The sequence below is a fragment of the Chlorocebus sabaeus genome, chromosome 5, assembly GCF_047675955.1.
Source record: "Chlorocebus sabaeus isolate Y175 chromosome 5, mChlSab1.0.hap1, whole genome shotgun sequence".
NCBI lineage: Eukaryota > Metazoa > Chordata > Mammalia > Primates > Cercopithecidae > Chlorocebus > Chlorocebus sabaeus.
Window position 1 is genome coordinate 22,596,497 of NC_132908.1, and position 22,696 is coordinate 22,619,192.

At 46.4% G+C, this 22,696-nt stretch overlaps 2 protein-coding genes across 8 annotated transcripts in view; one reads left to right on the forward strand and one right to left on the reverse strand.

Annotated features, from left to right (window-relative positions):
• Positions 1-11,047, reverse strand: part of LOC103229952 (uncharacterized) — a 28,329-nt gene extending 17,282 nt beyond the window's left edge. The window contains 4 exon segments of the mRNA XM_073015688.1: positions 6,888-7,123; positions 8,212-8,336; positions 9,237-9,323; positions 10,903-11,047. Of these exon segments, the coding sequence (XP_072871789.1) occupies positions 6,888-7,123; positions 8,212-8,336; positions 9,237-9,323; positions 10,903-11,047 (593 nt within the window).
• Positions 1-22,696, forward strand: part of TNRC6A (trinucleotide repeat containing adaptor 6A) — a 213,948-nt gene that overhangs the window by 62,950 nt on the left and 128,302 nt on the right. The gene's annotated exons all lie outside the window — the stretch shown is intronic.

The following is a 22,696-nucleotide window of genomic DNA, read 5'->3' on the forward strand; positions in this document are numbered from 1 at the left end:
CGTAAGTGTGGGCTGGATGAGTGAAACATTTCTAATAAATAGAATATAGGGCTGGGCGCAGTGGCTCATGCCTGTAATCCTAGCACTTTGGGAGGCCGAGGTGGGTGGATTGCCTGAACTCAGGAGTTCAAGACCAGCCTGGGCAACATGGCAAAACCTCATCTCTCCTAAAAATACAAAAGATTAGCCAGGTGTGGTGGTGCATGTCTGTAATCCCACATACTCTGGAGGCTGAGGCACGAGAATCGCTTAAGCCCTGGAGGCAGAGGTTGCAGTGAGTTGAGATAGTGCCACTATACTCCAGCCTAGGCAATAGAGTGAGACCCTGTCTCAAAAAAAAAAAAAAAAGACTATAGCAAAAGTGATGGAATGCCGCTTCCAGTATTAGATGATAAAAGGCTTCTGTCGTGTATGCCTTTGCTTCCTTGTCCCTCTCTGAGAGAAGACAGCTATTATGCTATGAGCTATCCCATGGAAAAGCCCACCTGGCAAGGATCTGAAGAGAAATCTCCAGCCAACAGGCATCAGGGAGGCCTGCTGATGACCAGTGCACGAGCTTAGAAGCGGATTCTCCCAGCCAGGCATGGTGGCACATGACTGTAGCCCCAGCTACTTGAGAGGCTGAGCTGGGAGGATCACTTGAGCCTGGGAGGTCAAGGATACAGTAAGCCAAGGTTACACCACTGCACTTCAGCCTGGGTGACAGAGTGAGACCCTGCCTCAAAAAAGATTCTCCCAACTTGAGCCATCACATGAGACCGCAGTCCTGGCCAACACCTTGATTGCAACCTTGTGAGAAACTGTGAGATAATATCTGCTGTTTTAAGGTGCTGAGTTCTGGGGAAAATTGTTATGCAGATATAGATAGCTAATACATGACCCAAGGCTCCATTTCAAACTGCAAACTCTAAACCCTCTAATGACTTGAATTAACTGTGTTAATATACACACCAGTGGTTAAGAGAGACTAAGTCAATCTAAAAGTACCAATATGAAAAGACCTTTACGACATTGAATTTTTTTTTTTTCTTTTGAGACAGGGTCTCTCTCTGTTGCCCAGACTGGAATGTAGTGACACACACCTGACTCAATGTAGCCTCCACATCCAGGATTCAAGCAATCTTCCCACCTGAGCCTACTAAATAGCTGAGACTACAGGCACACACCACCATACCTGACTAATTTTGTTTTTCTGGTTTTGTTCCAAAGACAGAGTCTCGCTCTGTCGCCCAGGCTGGAATGCAGTGGCATGATCTCAGCTCACTGCAACCTCTGCCTCCTGAGTTCTAGCAATTCTCCAGCCTCAGCCTCCCAAGTAGCTGCGACTACAGGTGCCAGCCACCACACCTGGCTAATTTTTTGTATTTTAGTAGAGACGAGGTTTTACCACGTTGCCCAGGCTGGTCTCGAACTCCTGAGCTCAGGCAATCCATCCGCCTCAGCCTACCAAAGTGCTAGGATTACAGGCGTGAGCCACCGCACCCAGCAATTTTATTTTTTTAGAGACAACGTCTCACTATGTTGCTCAGGCTGGTCTTAAACTCCTGGACTCAAGCAATCCTCCCGCTTTGGCCTCCCAAAATGCTGAGATTACAGGTGTGAGCCACTGCACCTGGCCCACTGGATCTTTAAACAAGATTCAAAACAATATTCACTGCAGGATATCATCCATGTAAAATAAAATACAACTTAAAACATTACGTGTCTTCTGTAGCTACACATAAATGTATGTAAGTGCATTTAAATAAGTCTGGAGGTAAACATATCACCTGATAGCTAGTGATTTCCTGGGGGTGCTTAAGAAGGAATTAGCTTTTGTCCACAATTTTTAAAAATTTTACATGAAGAATATATTTGACCAGGTGCAGGTGCAGTGGTTCTTGCCTGTTACCCCAGCACTTTGGGAGGCTGAAGGCAGGAGGATCACTTGAAGGCCAGGAATTCGAGACCAGCCTGGGCAACATAGCAAGACCCCGTCTTTATGTAGAAAAAAAAAAGTACCTGGGCATGGTAGTATGTGCCTGTAGTCCTAGCTACTCTGGAGGCTGAGGAGGGAAGATTGCTTGAGTCCAGGAGGTCCAGGCTACAGTGAGCCATGATCATGTCACTGTACTCTAGCCTGGGTGACAGAGTCAGACACTGTCTCTAAAAAAAAAAAAAAAAAAAGAGGAGGCCAGGCGCGGTGGCTCACACCTGTAATCCCAACAATTTGGGAGGTTGAAGAGGCAGATCACGAGGTCAGGAGTTCAAGATCAGCCTGGCCAACATAGTGAAACCCCGTCTCTACTGAAATACAAAAATTAGCCTGGCATGGTGGCGGGCACCTGTAGTCCCAGCTACTCGGGAGGCTGAGGCAGGAGAATCACTTGAATCCAGAGGCAGAGGTTGTGGTGAGCCAAGATCGTGCCACTGCACTCCAGCCTAGGCAACAGAGTGAGACTCCATCTAAAAAAAATAAAAACATATAAAAAAAGGAAATATTATTTATTAGGAAGGCTTTTTTTTTTTTTTGGACAGGATCTTGCTCTGTCACCCAGGCTGGAGTGCAGAGGCACAATTTGAGCTCACTGCAACCTCTGCCTTCCATGCTCAAGCAATCCTCCTCAGCCTCCAGAGTAGCTGAGACTGCAGGTGTGCACCACTCAGCTAATTTTTAAAAAAAGGTTTTTTTTGGAGAGACTAGGTCTCATTATATTTCCCAGGCTGGTCTCAAATTTCTGGGCTCAAACAATGCTCCTGCCTCAGCCTCCCAAAGTGCTTAGACAGTAAAGCTTTTTGTAATAAAACCGAAATAACTCAGAACTGTATCAAACAGAAAGTGAAAGTACATGTTAGCCCCATCTCTCCAGTTGATAATTATTAACAATTTGTTTTACATTCTTCCATATCTTTTTTCTAAATCTAATAGATAAAAAGGATCCTATTTTATTTACTGTTTTTTAACCTGGTGTTTTTTGTTTGTTTGTTTTTTTGAGACAGAGTTGCTTTGTTGCCCAGGCTGGAGTGCAGTGTGCGATCTCGGCTCACTGCAGGCTACACCTCCTGGATTCAAGTGATTCTCCTGCCTCAGCCTCCCGGGTAGCTGGGATTACAGGCATGTGCCACCATGCCCAGCTAATTTTTGTATTTTTAGTAGAGACAGGGTTTCCCCATGTTGGCTAGGCTAGTCTCAAACTCCTGACCTCAGGTGATCTGCCTGCCTCAGCCTCCCAGAATGCTAGGATTACCAGACGTGAATCACTGCACCTGGCCTAACCTGTTTTTTTCTATTAGTAATATATCGTGGACATATTTTCATAATCATTCATAGTGAGCTACTAATTTTTTCTGCATAGTTGCATGTCATTCTATTGTATACATGTGTTGTAATTAGTTCAACTACTAAAATATAAGCTCCATGAAAATAGGACATTTTCAGATTTATTTGCTGCTCTGTCCTTAGGGGCTAGAACAGTGCTTGACACTTAGTAGGCACTGAACAAATGGGAATTAATTAATTAGTCAACTACTGATGGACAACTGGTTTGATTGTACCCCGGTACATTACTATTTTCACACTACCGTAATTATTTCCTTGAGATAAATTCCTAAAGATGAAACTGCTGAGTCAAAAGGGATGCATGTTTTAAAATGTTGCAACATGTTGCCAAACTCCTCTGCATTTAGCTTGTACTATATTATATTCCTACCCATCTGTCGATGAAAGCACCTCTGTTCCCCACTGCCTCGCCAGTATGAGTGTCATTCCTCTCTGATAAAAGTTGTGATAGGAGAGTCAACTGTCTGTAAATGTTGTATAGGGGAATTGGAGAGTGGCTATTTTGTGAAACTGGGCAGAATGCATAGAGTCTACCAGATCTGCTTGAGAAATTACCGTAAACAAAGAGTGCATCAGTCAGGGGAAGGAAAGAGAAGACACGTTCAAATTAGGTCATTGAAGGAGGACTTGTTTGATTTTTATTTTTATTTTTATTTTTTTTAAGGCAGGGTCTCTCTCTGTCACCCAGGCTGGAGTGCAGTGGAGTGATCTCAGCTCACCGCAGCCTCAACCTCCCAGGGTCAAGTGATACTCTCACCTCAGCCTCCCGTACAGGCGTGCACCACCGTGCCCAGCATTTGTGTGTGTGTGTGTGTGTGTGTGTGTGTGTGTGTGTGTGGTTTTTGTGGTTTTTGCTTTTTGTGGGTTTTTTTGTTTGTTTGTTTGTTTGTTTTTCATAGAGATGGGGTTTTGCCATGTGGCCCGAGCTGGTCTCAAACTCCTGGACTCAAGGGATCTGCCTGGCTCAGCCTCCGTAAGTGCTGGGATGACAGGCATGAACCACCACACCCAGCTGAAGGAGGACTGAATAGAGGAACTCTACAAAGGGAGGACAGAAAACCACAAGGGTCCACAAGACTAATTAGGCTGGCTTCTGTTACCACCCCTGTGCCTGAGAGGCCAAGGGGAAGAATGGCCACGGTAACCTGGAGACTGAGAAGCTTCCAGACCGAGGGCCGCCACGGTGGGAAATGTGACTTTAAGGCAGCCAGCACCCAGAATCACCGCAGAGAAGCAGCCAGAGAATAAATGCCCCAAGCCCAGTCTCCTCCCTCCCTCAATCATCTTCTGGGGCCCCCTATTGGTCAAAACCGATGGGAAGCCAGAAGACAAGGGGGCCCTTTGAACAGTGTATACACTCAGCCTCCCAACACACAAGGCATACACCAGTGTTCAATAAATACGTCATTGAATTTAACCCTCGCGATAATCCTTCAAGATAGTTGTTTACGTTCTACTGGAAAACTGAGGCTCAGAGAGATTCATTAACTTGCCCAAGGTCACAGGCTAGTTTTGGAGGCCCCAATGCCCTGGGCTCATATGTGCTGTGAAGCTTGGAACTGAAAGCAAGGAGACCCTATGATGAGCACAAACTCTTATCAGATACTGGAAGCCCCCAGCACAGCTCTGGTGGCAGGAAAAGGCTCTCCTGCAGTTTTTTTGAGTTTTGGTGTTTTTTTATTGCTGTTACTATTGTTTTTGAGACAAGTTCTCACTCTATCACTCACTGGAGTGCAGTGGCACAATCATAGTTTACTTCAGCCTCAACCTCCTGGGCTCAAGCAATCCTCCTACCTCAGCCTCCCAAGTAGGTGGGATTACAGGCACACACCACCATGCCCAGCAATTTTTTAAATTATTTTGTAGAGATGGAGTCTTGCTATGTTGCCCAGGTTGGTTTTGAACACCTGTGCTCAAGCGATTTGCCCACCTTGGCCTCCCAAAGTGCTTGGATTGCAGGCATGAGCCACCGTGCCCAGCCCTTATCCTGTGGTTTTCATGACATGTGAGATGGTAGCTCAGGCAAGGCTCAGCAGACAAGCCACAGCTGTGTTCATCTCCAACATAAATCACCCTCTTCCCCATGGGAGGTGGCATAGCACCATGCTAACAGCCCAGATTCTGGAGGCAAACTGCCCGAGTTCAAGTCCTGTCTCGGCCGCCGACTAGCTGTGCAACGTTGGGCAAGTTCCTTAGCTCTTCTCTCTGTCCTCAGTTCCTCAGTTTCCTCATCTGTAAAGTAAGGACAACCATAGGCCTCAGGACTTAATGAGTTAAAATAAGGAGAGTGCCCTGCACCTAGTGAGCCCTAGTAGGTATAAAGGTATTATAGGCATCAACACTCACTCGCAAGGAACTGTTGCTTCCCAGTCTCTCTTCCCCTTCAAAGGTGCTGATGTATGAGCTCTCCCTAATTAGACGGTGCACACTAAAGCCAGGAGTGTCTTGTCCAAGCCTCAGTGAGCTTCTGTACAGAGTAGTAGTAAATAGTTTAGTCTTTGTGAATCATACATCTTTGTCACCACTATTCAACTCTGCCATTGTGGTGCAAAAGCACCCACCTACAATCCTTAATGAATGAGTGTGGCTGTATGTCAATAAAACTTTATTTATATGGCTGGGCACAATGGCTTATGCCTGTAATCCCAGCACTTTGGGAGACAGAAGTGGGAGGATTGCTGCGTGTCAGTTAAACTTTATTTATATGACTGGGCACAATGGCTTACGCCTGTAATCCCGGCACTTTGGGAGACTGAGATAGGAGGATTGCTTGAGCCCAGGAGTTCAAGACCAGCCTGGGCAACATAATGAGACCTCATCTCTACAAAAATAAATAAATAAACAATATTAGCTAGGTGTGGTGGTGGCGCGTGTGGTCCCAGCTACTTGGGGGGCTGAGGTGGGAGGATCACTTGACCCCCAGGAGGTCAACGCTGCAGTGAGCTGAGATTGAGCCACCGCATTTCAGCTTGGGCAACAGAGCAAGACCCTGTCTTAAAACGAAAACATAAAACCATTTTATTTATAGATGCTGAAATTTGAATTTTACCTAATTTTTACATGTCACAAAATAGTATTTTTCTTTTGATTCTTTTTCAGTGATTTAAAATGTAGGGCTGGGCACAGTAGCTCACACCTGTAATCCCAGTGCTTTGGGAAACCAAGGTAGAAGGATCACTTGAGGCCAAGAGTGCAAGACCAGACTGGGCAATATAGTGAGACCCCCCAACTCCAAAAAAATTTAAAAATTGGCTGGGTGAAGTGACAGATGTCTTTAGTCCCGCTTACTCAGAAGGCTGAGGTGGGAGGATAACCAGAGCCCAGGAGTTCAAGGTTACAGTGAACTGTGATCACATCACTGCACTCCAGCCTGGACAACAGAGCGAGACTGTGTCTCTAATAAAAATAAAAACTAAAACCATTTTTAGTTCGAGGCCCATACAAAAGCAGCCAGTGTCAGGCAGGACGGACCCTCTAACAATGCACATGAAACTTTACTTTCTTCTGAACTCACTCTGAGTCAGGCCTGGGAAGACCTTTTAGAGATAAAAACTGCCCTGGTCCCTACGGAATCCAGCTTCTGACACTTGTCTCCATGTTCCTGGGAACTTCAGCCCCTCGGGCCTTCTTGCACTTCTTCCAACAGGCCAAATCCTTCAAACTCAGGGCTTCCAGAGAGTCCTCTCTCTCTCTCTGAACCGGAAGCACCTGCCCATCCACAGGCTGTGTAATCCTGGAATTGTGTTTGTCTTCTTTTCCATGATGCTTCCGGGGCCCAACATAGTGCTTAGCATAGGGCAAGTGCTCAAAAAATGTACAGGAAATTTAACCTCACAACAATCTTTCAAGGTAGTGGCGTATACACCAGTGGGGAAACTGAGGCTCAGAAAGACTAACTTACCCAAGGCCATATTGTATTCTTTTTTGGCAGAAAGGGAGAGACAAGGCCTTGCTCTGTTGCCCAGGTTGGAGTGCAGTGGCACCATCTTGGCTCACTGCAACCTCCGCCTCCCGGGCTCAAGTGATCCTACTGCCTCAGCCTCCCAAGTAGCCACACACATGCGTAAGTTCTGATTGGACTTAACCCCCACAAACCAGGTCCAGGAGGTACTGGTTTTCACTAGAAATGTGAGTGGGCTCTCCTCCAAGGCCCCTTGATATCCTCAGCACCACAATGCCCAGCGAATTTTGTTTATTTTTTGATAGAAATGAAGCCTCACTTTGTTGCCCAAGCTGATCTCCAACTCCTGGACTCAAGCGATCTGCCCGCCTTGGCCTCCCAAAGTGCTGGGATTATGGGCGTGAACCACTGTGCCCAGCCATATTGTATTCTTCAGCACAATGATCTATTGCCCAGGTACTCTGAAAATGTCTTAAATTATGGTGCCACTACCAACTATCTGGTGCCCTTGGGCGAGTCACTCCATCTCTCTGTGCCTCAGTTTGCTCATCAGTAAAATGCGTATGATAGTAATAACTAGGTGTTCTCTATTGAGTTGTTATGAGGATTAAATGAGTTCTAGATCCAAAATGTGTAGAAATGTACCTGACCCAACAACAGTTGTCTATTCAGTTCCCAGCTCTGAAGGAGACAGAGGTCTTAGGTCTGGGCACAAAATGGATTCATCCTTCAGCCCTGGGCCCTGGATTGACACGACCCCTAGAACTCTTTGTGGGCTAGCATTGCCATTCAGCCCTTAGTGCTGAGGATGTCGAGGGGCCTTGGAGGAGAGCTCACTGACATTTCTAGTGAAAACCAGGACCTCTTGGACCTGGCTTCGTGGGGGTTAAGTCCAACCAGAATGTGTTTATTTTCCCCTGTGTCTGGAAGGGCCTCTCTGGTCTCCATGGCAACGCGATTTCCTGTCCTGGTTTTCTCTTGGATGAGATACCTGCTGAATGCAGAGGCGTCTGGGCAAAAGCTTGGGGTGGAGACGGGCTCTGGGGCAGTTCACTTTAACTGCTTCCCCGACGCGAGCTGAGAGGCCGGCCTGGCCGGGGCCCGTGTCACCAGAGCCTTTGTTCACCAAGTCCAGACATCCAATTTAGGATGACATCATGGAATCCAGCCTGGAATCCTTGTTACGCCCCATTTTCTTTCTTTCTTCCTTTCCAAGGGTTTTGTTTCTTCTTGAGGCTGCAGAAACAGAGGCTCACGCACATCCCCAATTTGCTAAGAATATTTCTAAACCCTTCTCATCACAGGCCATCCCCTGTGTCTGGGCGCTTCATAAATAATTATTTACTCATTCTTTCTTTCATTTGTCAGTCATTTGATTCATTCAACAAACATTTGCATAGTAGATTAAGCGCCAAAATGATGCTGGAGCTGAAGAGGCAGAAAACAGATCTGTCTTTTCTCTCAAAGAGATTCTACTTGGTAAATGGAGACAGGCGTGTAAATAACTAAGCACTACACAATAGGATCAGTGCCGTGACAGAGGTCTCTGCAGGGGTGATATGACGTCACCATGGGAAGCCTGATCTCTGCTTCCTGCCTGCATTTGGATTCCCCTCCTAAACCCCATGGCCTTAGGTAAATCTTACCCTGAGCCTCAGTATTCTCATCTGTAAAATGGGGGTAATGATGGCACCTACTTGGATGGTTGGGAGTCTGCATTTGGAGTGGGACAGACATTCAGATTTCAGCTCTACCACTTACTAACTCGTGTCCTTGGGCAAGTTACTTATCCTCTCTGTTAAATGGGGACTGTCCTAGTGCCCACTTCACAGAGCTTTTTGAGGTTTAAATAAGTGAATGCATGCACTTAGAACAATGCTTTTAGACTTGCCTGTCTTAACTACCGCTACCTCAAGGAACCCTGTGAGCCCATAGGAGGGAGATACTAGGTCTCCCTGGGGAATTAGAGGATGGGCCCTACCAGAGGAGGCAGAATCTAGATAATTAGCTACTTACATAGCATCCGTTCAATGTCTACATCTCCCCGACTTGAGTGATGATAGAGATCTTGTCTGCCTCCTTTCTCCATCTTATCTCCACCTCCTAGTAAAGCCCAAGCAGGTGGAACTCAACGGATGTGCGGATGATGAATGACTAAAGGATGAATTCTGGCCTCTTTATCATGGCCCTTAAGGTCTTTCACAATTTGGGTAAGATCCTCTTAGTCTAATTTCTGGAAATTCTTCTTGGCCCTACTGCCTTGGGCTCTAATTGTAACAAACCTTAATAAGCCATGCATGGCCAGGTAAGTGGCTCATGCCTGTAATCCCAACACTTTGAGAGGCCAAAGCAGGAGGATCTCTTGAGTCCAGAAGTTCAACATCAGCCTGAGCAACATAGTGAGACCCCCCCTCCCATCTCTACAAAAATATTTTTAAAATTAGCCGGGTGTAGTGATGTGCACTTGTAGTCCCAGCTAGTCTAGAGCCTGAGGCAGGAAGATCACTTGAGCCCTGGGGAATCCAGGCTGCAATGAGCTATGGTCATGTTACTACACTCCAGTCTGGGTGATAGAGCGAGAGAAAGAGAAGGAGAAGGAGAGGAAAAGGAAGAAGAGAAAAAGAGGAAGAAGAAGAAGAAGGAGAAGAAAAAGGAGAAGGAGAAGGAGAAAGAGAAGGCTATTTCAACTTTCTTGGACATCCTTCTTTTCTTAGCTAGTAGGTGAAACCCTACTCATTCTTGTATTCATATACTCACATTGTATCAAAATAGCAATTGTGATAATTGAAGGGATGCTGTGCAGGCTTCTACAAGCTACACTGTGAATGAGATGGTGTCCTCTCACCAGGACCCTTTCCACCTCCTCTCCACCCTTCTGGAGCCACTTGAGGCATTGACCCTCACCCCCAGGGAAGCAGGAAAAGTGTGGAGCCTGATAGATAAAACCAATTCTATTTCATCCTCCGTGTCAGCGATTGATTCAGAAATCCAGGCTTAAGTCAATGGCATTTGCCTGGAGATAAAGATTGATTTTAAGACTGGGCAATGACCCAACTAGGTCCAGTGAGGTCCAGAGGGAAGTCAGACAAGGGGCTCCTGATCCTTAAGAAGAAACCTCAAGATGCACACATCTCTCCCCTTCCGGACTTCGCTAAGTGTAGAAGTGAGGCCAGCACTGTGGCTGCTTTCTCTCTACCAGCCTAGGAATGCAACCTATATAGGAATGAACCAAGGGAAATGCACCCAGAGCCACTGGGTCAAATGAGACTTGAATTCTGCTCAGAATCAGGACTTTATGGATACAGTGAATTTCCACATTGGTTAAGCCAGTTAGAAGTATGTTTTGGTTTAAAAAAAAAAAATTGTCACGGCCAGGCACAGTGGCTCATGCCTGTAACCCAGCATTCTGGGAGGCCGACGCTGGAGGATCGCTTGAGCCCAGGAGTTCAGGACCGTCATGGTCTGTAATCATGTAACTGCACTCTAGCCTGTGCAACGGAGCCAAGACCCTATCTCTAAAAGACAAAATCAACAAACAAAAAAGAAACACAAACAAACAAAAAGCCGGGAACATCCTAACTATGCTAATTGATATCAACGTAACGAACTATCGTAACTGATATAAACGTGGGAATCTGACCTGGACAGAGGGTTGGCATCCAACCACTTGGAGATAACTAACCATCAAGCCGCAACACAGACACAAACAAGCAAGCAACATAGGTTCTTCCAGAGAAGAGTGACACGATCAGAGCCAACGCTTTAGGAAGAGCCCTCTGGTGGCAGCCAGGAAGGTGAACAGGATTTGAGACCGGAGGCTTGGCCATGCAGCAAGAGGATGTCTGGTATGGACATGGATCAAGGACAGATTGAAGAAGACATTTAGGAGTAGAGGCTGAAATCCACACATTGATGAGAGTTCTTCCTCAGACTCCAAATGTTCTTAGTCCATGAAACCACATGACAGGCCTGGAGAAAATTTAGGAATATTCATTCATTCGTTCATTCATTCATTTATTCATTCATTTATCTATTCAGCACATTTTCACCGAGCTCCTATGTGCTGGCACTGGGCTAGCCACTAGGGATACAGCAATGAACAAGACAGATAAAAATTGCTGCCCTTATAGAGTGCACATTTTAGTGAAGGAACAGACAATAAACAAAATGAATAAGTACACATATAAAGTCAGTTATATGGTGATACACGCTATGAGAAAAAAAGTTTTTTGAGACAGTCTGTTGCCTAGGCTAAAATGCAGCGGGGCAATCATAGCTCACTGAAGGCTCAAACCCCTGGGCACAAGCGATCCTCCTTCCTCAACCTCCCAGTTAGCTGAGACTATAGGCGCCTACCACCATGCCTGGCTAATTTTTAAAAATTTTGTAGAGACTGGGTCTCATTATGTTGCCTAGGCTGGTCTCAAACTCCTAGGCTCAAAGTAAAAAAAAAATTTTTTTTTTTTTGAGATAGGGTCTCATTCTGTCACCCAGGCTGGAGCACATGGCTCACTGAAGTCTCAAACTCCTGGGCTCAAGCGATCTTCTTGTCTCAGCCTCTTGAGTAGCTGAAACTACAGGCACACGCCACCACGCCCAGCTAATTGTTGTTTTATTTGTAGAGATGAGATCTCTCTACGAGCCTAGGAATGCGACCTATATAGGAATGAACCAAGGGAAGTGCAGCCAGAACCACTGGGCCACATCAGACTTGAACTCTACTCAGAATCAGGACTTTATGGATACAGTGAATTTCCACATTGATTAAGCCAGTCAGAGGTATGTTTTGGTTTAAAAAAAAAAATTGCCTCTAAAAATTGCAACTAATGGGATGCCCAGGCTGGTCTCAAACTCCTGACCTTAAGTGATCCTCCCACCTCAGTCTCCCACCATGCTGAGATTACAGGCGTAAGCCACCGTGCCTGGCCAAGAAAAAGAAAATTTTAATGGAAAATGAATAGGAAATAACAAGGAAGGGAAATTATTTAGCCAGAAGTTCCCAGTATATGGTCTTCAAAAGTAGAGTTGTTGTTTTTCTTTTTAATAAAAAGCTTCAAGGGATGGTATCTTTCTGTATTCTATGACAAATCAGATGCACAAAAATGGGTGCCTACTACATGAAAACAAAAAGCATTGTTCCAATCTGTTCACAAGTATTATTTTACTTCATCTCCATTTCATAGATAAAGGAAACAAAAGTCAGTGATGTAAAGAAAGTCACCTAAGATGACACACTCCAGCCTGGGTGATAGAGTGAGACTCCGTCTCAAACTAAACTAAACTAAACTAAAATAAAATAAAATAAAATAATTTTCTAGCAAGTTAACTTACAATTTAAAATAAAGAATGAGTGAATAGGAGAGGAGCAAGGCAACACCAAGTCACGGTGTCCACAAAGTATACTTGGCTTTGCTTTTCGACCTTTGGGTCTCTAACATGGGGTTTCCATGCTACAGGGTTTCTTTTGTACAAGAAAGAGACAGGGAGTCATTTCTCTGAAATCTGGTTGAGTCGTGGCTCTAAGTAGCAAAGATCTTTACCCTTCTTGGTCTATTTCAGGCCTCCAACAAACCTTAGGGAACCTCTGGAGATTGTAATTTTAAAATACAAAAGGGAGGCCGGGAGTGGTGGCTTGCGCCTGTAATCCCAACACTTTGGGAGGCTGAGGTGGGTGGATCACTTGAGGCCAGGAGTTCGAAACCAGCCTGGTCAACATGGTGAAACCCATCTCTACTAAAACTACAAAAACTAGCTGGGTATGGTGGTAGGCACCTGTAGTCCCAGCTACTCAGGAGGCTGAGGCAAGAGAATCACTTGAACCCGGGAGATGGAGATTGCAGTGAGCTGAGATCGCACCACTGCACTCCAGCCTGGGTGACAGTACGAGCCTCCATCTCAAAAAAATAAAATAAAATAAAATAAAATAAAATAAAATAAAATAAAATTAAATTAAATAGAAAAGGGGAGATAAGTAAAATAAAATAGAAAAGAGGTGGCAGTGAGCTGTGACTGTGCCACTGCATTCCCGCCTGGGCGACAGAGCAAGACCCTGTCTTAATTATGTGTGTGTGTGTGTGTGTGTGTGTGTGTGTGTGTGTGTGTATGGTTTCATGCTATACATGTAACTCTGAAATTTACACTCTTTGTCTAAGAGGCAGTCAATTCTAGACATCTAACACCTCACCAGGAGCTGTTCTTAGTGAAAACTACGGGAGGAAAAACAGGTACACTAATATTTATCACAGTTCCTGTAGGCACTAGACACTGCACTAAACTACTTATCACAAATCTCAGAGGTCTCAGATTTGAGCCAAAGTCATATTTACATTCGGGTAAACTGGTAATGTATTCCTTACTGTAGTATACTTAAAATAATAATTTAATAAGCAGAATGATCCTATAAAAAATAATAATAAATACATTCATACTATTAAGATGATGTAGTGAGATATTGACTCATTTTATTTCCAGTGGATTTCCCTCCCCTGCTCTAAGAAGGAAACCAAACTTTGTGTTCTCTCACCAGAAGAGGGTTGCAGTGGCTCACACCTGCAATTCCAGTACTTTGGGAGGCCGAGGTGGGAAGATCGCTTGAGTCCAGGAGTTCAAGACCAGCCTAAGCAAAGTGAGATCCAGTCTCTACAAAAAATAAAAAATTAGGCCAGGCGCAGTAGCTCATGCCTGTAATCCCAGCACTTTGGGAGGCCGAGGCAGGCAGATCACTTGAGGTCAGGAGTTCAAGACCAGCCTGGCCAAGATGGTGAAACCCCATCTCTACTAAAAATATAAAAATTAGCCCAGCATGGTGGTGCACATCTGTAATCCCAGCTACTCGGGAGGCTGAGGCAGGAGAATCGTTTGAATCCGGGAGGCAGAAGTTGCAGTGAGCCAAGATAGCACCACTGCACTCCAGCCTGGGTGACAGAGCAAGACTGCATCTCAAAATACATAAACAAATAAAATATAAAAGTATCCAGGCATGGTGTCATGCACCTGTCATCCTAGCTACTCAGGAGACTGAGATGGAAGGATTGATTGAGCCCAGGAGGTCAAGACAAGCCTGGGCAACATGGCAAAACCCCATCTCTACCAAAAATACAAACATTATCTGGATATGGTAGCATGTGCCTATAGTCCTAGCTACTCAGGGGGCTGAGATGGGAAGATCAGTTGAGCCCAGGATGTCGCGGCTGTAGTGAGCCAAGACCGCCACTGCACTCCAGCGTGGGTGACAGAGTGGAACCCTATCTCGAAAAAATTTTTTAAAAAGAGGGTTGAAGGCCGGGCGCGGTGGCTCAAGCCTGTAATCCCAGCACTTTGGGAGGCCGAGATGGGCGGATCACGAGGTCAGGAGATCGAGACCATCCTGGCTAACACGGTGAAACCCCATCTCTACTAAAAACACAAAAAACTAGCCGGGCGAAGTGGCGGGCGCCTGTAGTCCCCGCTACTCGGGAGGCTGAGGCAGGAGAATGGCGTAAACCCGGGAGGCGGAGCTTGCAGTGAGCTGAGATCCGGCCACTGCACTCCAGCCCGGGCGACAGAGCAAGACTCCGTCTCAAAAAAAAAAAAAAAAAAAAAAAAAAAAAAAATAAAAATAAAAAAAAAAAATAAAAAGAGGGTTGATTAACATGGAAGAAAGCAGAAGTAACCCCGAAAACAACGCTTATTTCTGGCTTTATTTTTCAACATATTATTGTTCTGGGACATATATGGGGTCATCCCCAAGGACAAGAGGAGAAACACAAGTATCTCAAAGGAAGGAAGGGCAGAGCAGTGACAGCCAGGGGGAGCAGAAGAGTCCCCAGGACTAGAAATGGGCCAGAGACTGGCAGACCCCACAAGAATAGAGGATCCACATCTCTCCTCTTATAACACCCTGGGAAAGTGACAGTGCTTTAGAGGGAAAGGACCTCATGGCGGACACTTGGTCTCTTGCCTGAGGCTCCCAGCATAGCCAGGCTCCTGTGTCCGACCCGTAGCACAATAGCAGCCAAGTCCCCTATTTCCAAAAACCCAACACGTGGACACAATGACCCTAACTGCAGTGATCCAAGTATAAGACTAGTGAGCCTTGCTGGGCGCGGTGGCTCACGCTTGTAATCCCAGCACTTTGGGAGGCCGAGGCAGGTGAATCACGAGGTCAGGAGATCGACACCATCCTGACTAACATGATGAAACCTTGTCTCTACTAAAAATACAAAAAATTAGCTGGGTGTGGCAGCATGTGCCTGTAGTCCTAGCTACTCAGGAGGCTGAGGCAGGAGAATCACTTGAACCCGGGAGGCAGAGTTGCAGTGAGCCGAGATCGCGCCACTGCACCACTCCAGCTTGGGTGACAGAGCAAGACTCCGTCTCAAAAAAAAAAAAAAAAAAAAAAAGGCTAGTGAGCCAAGGGAAGCCCAGTCAGGAGGATCCCTTGAGGCCAGGAGCTCGAGATCAGCCTGGGCAATGCAGGAAGACCCTATCTCTACAAAAATGTAAAAATTAGCTGGGTGTGGTGCTGTGCACCTATAACCCCAGCTACATGGGAGGCTGAGGCAGGAGGATCATTTGAGCCCAGGAGGTCAAGCCTGCAGTGAGCTATGATCACACCACTGCACTCCAGCCTGAGCGACAGAGCGAGACCCTCTTAAAACAAATTTGGAATAATTGTGAGCCATCTCTGGGCCACTGCCCTCTGATGGCTGAGCTGAAACTTTCTCCAGACCTGTTGGGCTGTTGGGGCCCCTCAGCTTTAATTTGTTTCAGAAAACCCACATCGGATAATGTGACATTGCTCGCTGGCACTGGAGTGCACTGGGTGGGCCCTGTGCTAAGTTCTTCATGTGCACCATCTCCTTTAATCCCATAATAAAGGTGTTTCTGTTTTCCTCCTCTGGTAGCTGAAGAAACAGAAACTCTGGGAAGTGAGGTCAGGCAGTGAGCCAGTGGTGAAAGGAAATTGTACTCCAAGGGTATGTGATACTGATGGAAGGGTGTGTATAAAATTATCCCAAGTTATGATGGCCACCTGTGTCAGCTATGGTGCCTTCCAGCTGCAAGTCACAGAAGCCCAGTGCATAAAAGCCCAGAAGCTTTTATGTTTTTACTTTGTATACATACATACACACACACACACACACACACACATATATGTATATATATATATATTTTTTTTTTGGAGACAGAGTCTCTCTCTGTCACCCAGGCTGGAGTGCAGTAGCGGGACCTCAGCTCACTGCAACCTCCGCCTCCCAGGTTCAAGTGATTCTCCTGCCTCAGCATCCTGAATAGCTGGGATTACAGGCGTGTGCCACCATGCCTGGCTAATTTTTGTATTTTTAGTAGAGATGGGGTTTCACCATGTTGGTCAGGCTGGTCTCGAACTCCTGACCTCGTGATCTGCCTGCCTCGACCTCTCAAAGTGCTGGGGTTACAGGCGTGAGCCACCCCCGCCTGGCCTTCAAAAGCTTTTACAGCTGTGGCGGTGTTTGTGGACATTCAGCATGGAAAAGCAAGTCTGTTTCACCAGTGTGTCAAGCAAAACACGGGATTGAGTCTTTTCATCCCTGATGATTGATTTGGCCACATCACCATGCCGGAACCAGTCACTAGTTGCCTAGGGAGAAGGAATGCACTGATGGGCTCACCCTCAGTTCTAGGCTCAACCCCCTCGAGCAGGGAATTAATCGGATTCCCCCTAGCATTTGGCCGAGATTCTGTCCCTCAAGATAGGATTACTACGTTATTGACTCAAGAAGGGAACAGCTAATGATGGGGAGAAAAAAATTCCACTGCTCTTTTTATGTGGTTGAAAGTATGAGGGCCGGGCGCAGTGGCTCGCGCCTGTAATCCCAGCACTTTGGGAAGCCGAGGTGGTTGGATCATGAGGTCAGGAGATCGAGACCATCCTGGCTAACATGGTGAAACCTCATCTCTACTGAACATACAAAAAATTAGCCAGACGTGGTGGCGGCGCCTGTAGTCCCAGCTACTCGGGAGGCTGAGGCAGAATAACGTGAACCCAGGAGGCAGAGCTTGCAGTGAGCCGAGATCACGCCACTGCACTCCAGCCTGGGCAACAGAGCGAGACTCCGTCTCAAAAAAAGAAAAGAAAAAAGAAAGTATGAGAACTCCCTGGAAAAGAATTCGTGCTAAAAGGTGCTTGTTCAGCTCAAAGACAGTGGGTCAGAAATGAGGGGTGGCCAGGCAAGGTGACTTACCCCTGTAATCCCAGTACATTGGGAGGCTAAGGTGGGAGGATTGCTTAAGGCCAGGAGTTTGCTACCAGCCTAGGCAACATAGTGAGACTGTCTCTAGAAAAATTTTAAAAATTAGCCACGCATGGTGGCTCACACCTGTGGTTCCAGCTACTCAGAAGGCTGAGGTGGGAGGATTGCTTGAGACTAGGAGGTCAAGGCTGCAGAGAGCTACGATTGCACCACTGCAGTACAGCCTTGGTAACACAGAGAGACCCTGTCTCAAAAAAAAGAGGGAAAGGGAAGGAAAGGAAGGGAAGGGGGAGGGGCAAGAGAAAGGAAGGGAAGGGGGAGAGGGAGGGGGAAGGGAGGGAAGGAGGGTGGGGAGGGTGGAAGGGAAGAGGGGAGGGGGAGGGATGGAGGGAAGAAAGAAGGGCTTTCATATTAGAAGGGCACACTCAGAACTGGCTCTTCCCTTTAGCCATTCCCTTTCTTTTTGCGTTGGTCATGGATGTGATGACCGGAGCCAAAGCAGTCATTTTGTGGCCCAGAATATCACAGAGACACAAGAACTGATAGCATTAAAATGCTGACACCAGCTAGATAGGAGAGATGAGTTCTGTTGTTCCACAGCACTAATGAGTGAATGTGGTTCACTGTAGCTTATTGTATATTTTCAGAAAGCTAGGAGGATTTTGAATGTTCATAACACTGAGGCATGATAGTTTGAGGTGATGAATATGCTAATTTGATCATTGCACATTGTATACACATATTGAAATATCACTGTCTTCTATAAATATGTACGACTATTACATATCAACTAAAAATAAAAGGAAAAAATGCTGAAGCAATGACAGAAACTACCTATGTCTGGGTATCTTTTGATATCTTTCTGTCTAATCCTCTTCTGAATCGTTATGTCTCTTGTGTCTCTCTTCACCTCAGTACAAAGATTGGCGAGAAAAACAAATGTTTACTGTTTAGGTCTTTGTTAAGTAACAATGTAGGCCAGGCACAGTGGCTCACACCTGTAATCCCAGCACTATGGGAGGCCAAGGTGGGCAGACCATTTGAGGCCAGGAGTTCGAGACCAGCCTGGCCAACATGGTAAAACTCTGTCTCTACTAAAAATACAAAAATTTGCTAGGCATGGTGGCATGCACCTGTAGTCGCAGCTACTTGGGAGGCTGAGGTGGAATGATCACTTAAGCCCAGGAGGTGAAGGTTGCAGTGAGCCAAGATAGCACCACTGTACTCCAGCCTGGGCGACAGCGCGAGACCCTGTCTCAAAAACAAGTAAAAATACGGTCCATAAACATTCAATATCAGCATTACCTAGGAGCTTATTAGAAATACAGAATGGGGTGGGGCATGGTGACTCACGCCTGTAATCCCAGCACTTTGGGAGCCTGAAGCAGATCACAAGGTCAAGAGATTGAGACTATCCTGAGCAACATGGTGAAACCCTGTCTCTACTAAAAATACAAAAATTAGCTGCGTGTGGTGGCAGGCACCTGTAATCCCAGCTATTCGGGAGGCTGAGGCAGGAGAATCGCTTGAACCTGGGAGGTAGAGGTTGCAGTGAGCCGAGATCGTGCCATTGCACTCCAGCCTGGTGACAGAGCGAGACTCTGTCTCAAAAAAAAAATGCAGGCCAGGCCCTGTGGTTCATGCCCATAATCCCAGCACTCTGAGGGGCCGAGGCAGGAGGACTACTTGAGCCCAGAAGTTTGAGACCAGCCTAGGCAATATAGTGAGACCCCGACTCTACAAAAAATTTTAAAAGAAAACAAAAAATGCAGAATCTCAGGCCTGCCCCAGATTCCAAATCAGAATCTACAAGGTCCTCAATGGATTCACAAGCACATTCATGTGGAAGAAGCGGTGGTTTGGGTATTACAGGAGTGTGGTTGAATGCAGTCCAAGCAATATACATAGGCTACCTGAACTCCCCAAGATTGGATTAAATGCCATTTGAGGCACCAGCAGTAGTGGGAAATGATCATAGGCAGTTGGAGTGAGAGACAAGGAACACGGCACAGTAGCCAGGAAGACTGGTATGTGGTGCACTTGGAGATATACTAAACGCCCGTACATTCTTTACTGTGTTCCAGGCACCATTACCAGCACTGTGCAAATATTAGCACATTTAGTCTCTTTGGCAGCCTTAGGAATCATTTCACAGGTGCATAAACTGAGGCGTGGATAGAGTAAGTCACAAAGCTGGTAAGTGCCGAGCCAAGATTGAAACCTATGCCATCTATTTCCAGAGCCTGTGCTCCCTTCCCGGAGGTTTCCCCAGGGTCTTTGGGGAAGTGTTTTTGTTTTTGTTTTTGTTTTTGTTGTTCTGTTTTTTGTTTTGTTTTGTTTTTTTGAGTCAGAGTCTTGCTCTGTTGCCAGGCGCAGTGGCGTGATCTCAGCTCATTGCAACCTCTGCCCGCTGGGTTCAAACGATTCTGCCTCAGCCTCCCAAGTAGCTGGAATTATGGGCATGTGCCATCACACCTGGCTACTTTTGTATTTTTAGTAGAGATGAGGTTTCACTATCTTGGCCAGGCTGGTCTTGAATTCCTGACCTCAGGTGATCTGCCGACCTTGGCCTCCCAAAGTGCTGGGATTACAGGGGTGAGCCACCACTCCTGGCCCTCTGGGGAGAATTTTAAGGGAGCTGAAGAACCTACAGAGAGGTATTGAATTGATAACCGTTTCATGTTTCTGTTTTTTACCCACCTAGTCAGTGTGATTTGGGAAGCATGGGTTAAACATTCATTATCTCATTTAATCTTTAAAACTTCATTCCATCAAATCATATCTGTTGAGCACCAGTGTGTGTGTGCCATGAACTGGGGATACACTGATGAACTAGGTCCTGCTCGTGCCTCCACAGACTTAGTGAGGAGAGCGACAGGCAAAGAATTCTCACGTGGTATGAAAGTGGGCAGCTATGGGAGCCCAGAAGAGAGACAATCAATCCAGAAGGACTTTCAGGAGGAAGAAAAGAGCCAGACAAGACCAAAAGGATGACTAGGAGATATTCAGGCAAAGCTGGGTTGAGTAAAATGTGCTCTTAGACCAGGCACGATGTCTCACACCTGTAATCCCGGCAGTTTGGGAGGCCAAGGTGGGAGAATTGCTTGAGGCCAGGAGTACCAGACAAGCCTGGGCAACACAGTGAGATCCCGTTTCTACAAAAAAATTTTAAAAATGGGCTGGGCATAGTGGAGTGCACCTGTCATCCCAGATACTTGAGAGGCTGAGGTGGGAGAATCACCTGAGGCTAGGATTCCAAGGCTGCAGTGAGCTGTGATTGCACCACTGCACTCCAGCCCAGGCAACAGAATGGAATCCTGTCTCTATCAAAAAAAAAAAGCTTCTGAGAAGATAACAAATACAGAAGCCCAGAGATGGACAAGACAGCACTGAGCTGAAGGGCCACAGATAACATTTCTTCAACAGTCAACCCTGAGGAGTTGAGGGGTAAGAATTATTAATTTCCATTTTACAGATGTGGACACTGAAGCTCTAAGAGGCTCAGCAATGTGCCAAGTGCTAGTGTTACACAGCAAATGAGTAGAAGAGACAGGCTTTAAATCTAGCCCTGATGCCAAAGGCTATGTTCCTTCCACCACGTTTGATCTGCCCCTTCCAGAATCAGGGACCCTGTGGTTCCAGGTGCCCAGAGTTTTTGACCCACAGTAACTCTAGTATCTGGTAATACCTCGGATCAAAATGTGCCCCAGAGGCTGGTTGAGGTGACTCATACCTGTCATCTTAGCACTTTGGGAAACTGAGATGGGAGGATCACTCAAAGGCCAGGAGTTCGAGACCAGCCTGGGCAACATAGTGAGACTCTATGTCTGAATTTCTTTTTCTTTCTTTCTTTTTTTTTTTGAGACGGAGTCTCACTCTGCACTCTGGAGTGCAGTGGTGCAATCTTGGCTTACTGCAATCTCTGCTTCCCGAGTTCCAGCGATTCTCCTGCCTCAGCTTCCCAAGTAGAGGGGACTACAGACGCATGCCACCATGCCCAGCTAATTTGTGTATTTTTAGTAGAGACAGGTTTCACCATGTTGACCAGGCTGGTCTTGAACTCCTAACCTCAGATGAGCCTCCCCCCTCGATCTCTCAAAGTTTTGGGATTATAGGCATGAGCCACTGTGCCCAGCCTATGTCTGAATATTAAATAAATAAGTAAATGGTGCTCCATGGGGTTCCCTCATACTTTTCTCTTTCTCTTGCTGCACCCCTGAACCCTAATGACCTATGGATCTTTGGGGTAGAGGTGCCATATTGGCTGTGCTCAGTAACTAGGCTCAAAATGCCTGACAGCTGTGCCTGTCTGGCTGTCTTAGCCAGTGAGATGCTGTCCTTAGGCAATAGCCTACCTGTGTGTTTCAGCCCATCCCTGACCCCACAGCTGTAGACGTTCTCCACTAGCCAACAGATTGAACATCTTTTCTCTCGCTTCTTTATAGCAAACCACCGGTCCCCTGCCACCCCTTGTTCTGCCATGCCCACCACGTGGTCTGACGCATTCACAGACAGGTTTCTCTCACTCTTTGGATTTGTCTGTCACTGACCCAATGCAATGAGGCTGCCAAATGTGCTCTGGTTATCCCAGGCTGAATTAATGAGAGTATAGGGCCCAGAACCGGGGAGGTGGACTTGGGTCAGTCCTCACCAGGGAAGAACATTCAGTTCTGGGAGGAAGGGTGCCAAAAGGCAGTTAAGTTCAGAGGCACTTATCCAGAGAGCACGAGGCTCAAAGCCAAAATGTATGAGTAACATTGAAAGAATTGGGGTTATGTGGACTGAAGCAGAGATGACTCAGGCGGAGACTGTTCCCAAATGAGGCTGTAGGAGACTGCAGGAGGAGCTTCAGGAGCTGGGGCTCACTGCCACTCAGAATTCACTCCTCTACTGGCATCTGGTTCTTCAATGCTCCCAAGCGTCTCTGAGTCTGAGTTCCTTCTCCCACCCAACTTACTTTTTTTTTTTTTTTGAGACAGTCTCGCTCTGTCGCTCAGGCTGGAGTACATTGGCCACGATCTCAGCTCACTACAACCTCCACCTTCTGGGTTCAAGCGATTCTCCTGCCTCAACCTCCTGAGTAGCTGGGACTACAGGCGCATCCCACCATGACCAGCTAATTTTTGTATTTTTAATAGAGATAGGGTTTCACCGTGTTGGTCATGCCAGTCTGGAACTCCTGACCTCAGGCGATCTGCCCGTCTCAGACTCCCAAAGTACTGGGATTCCAGGCGTGAGCCACAGTGCCCAGTCACTTACTAA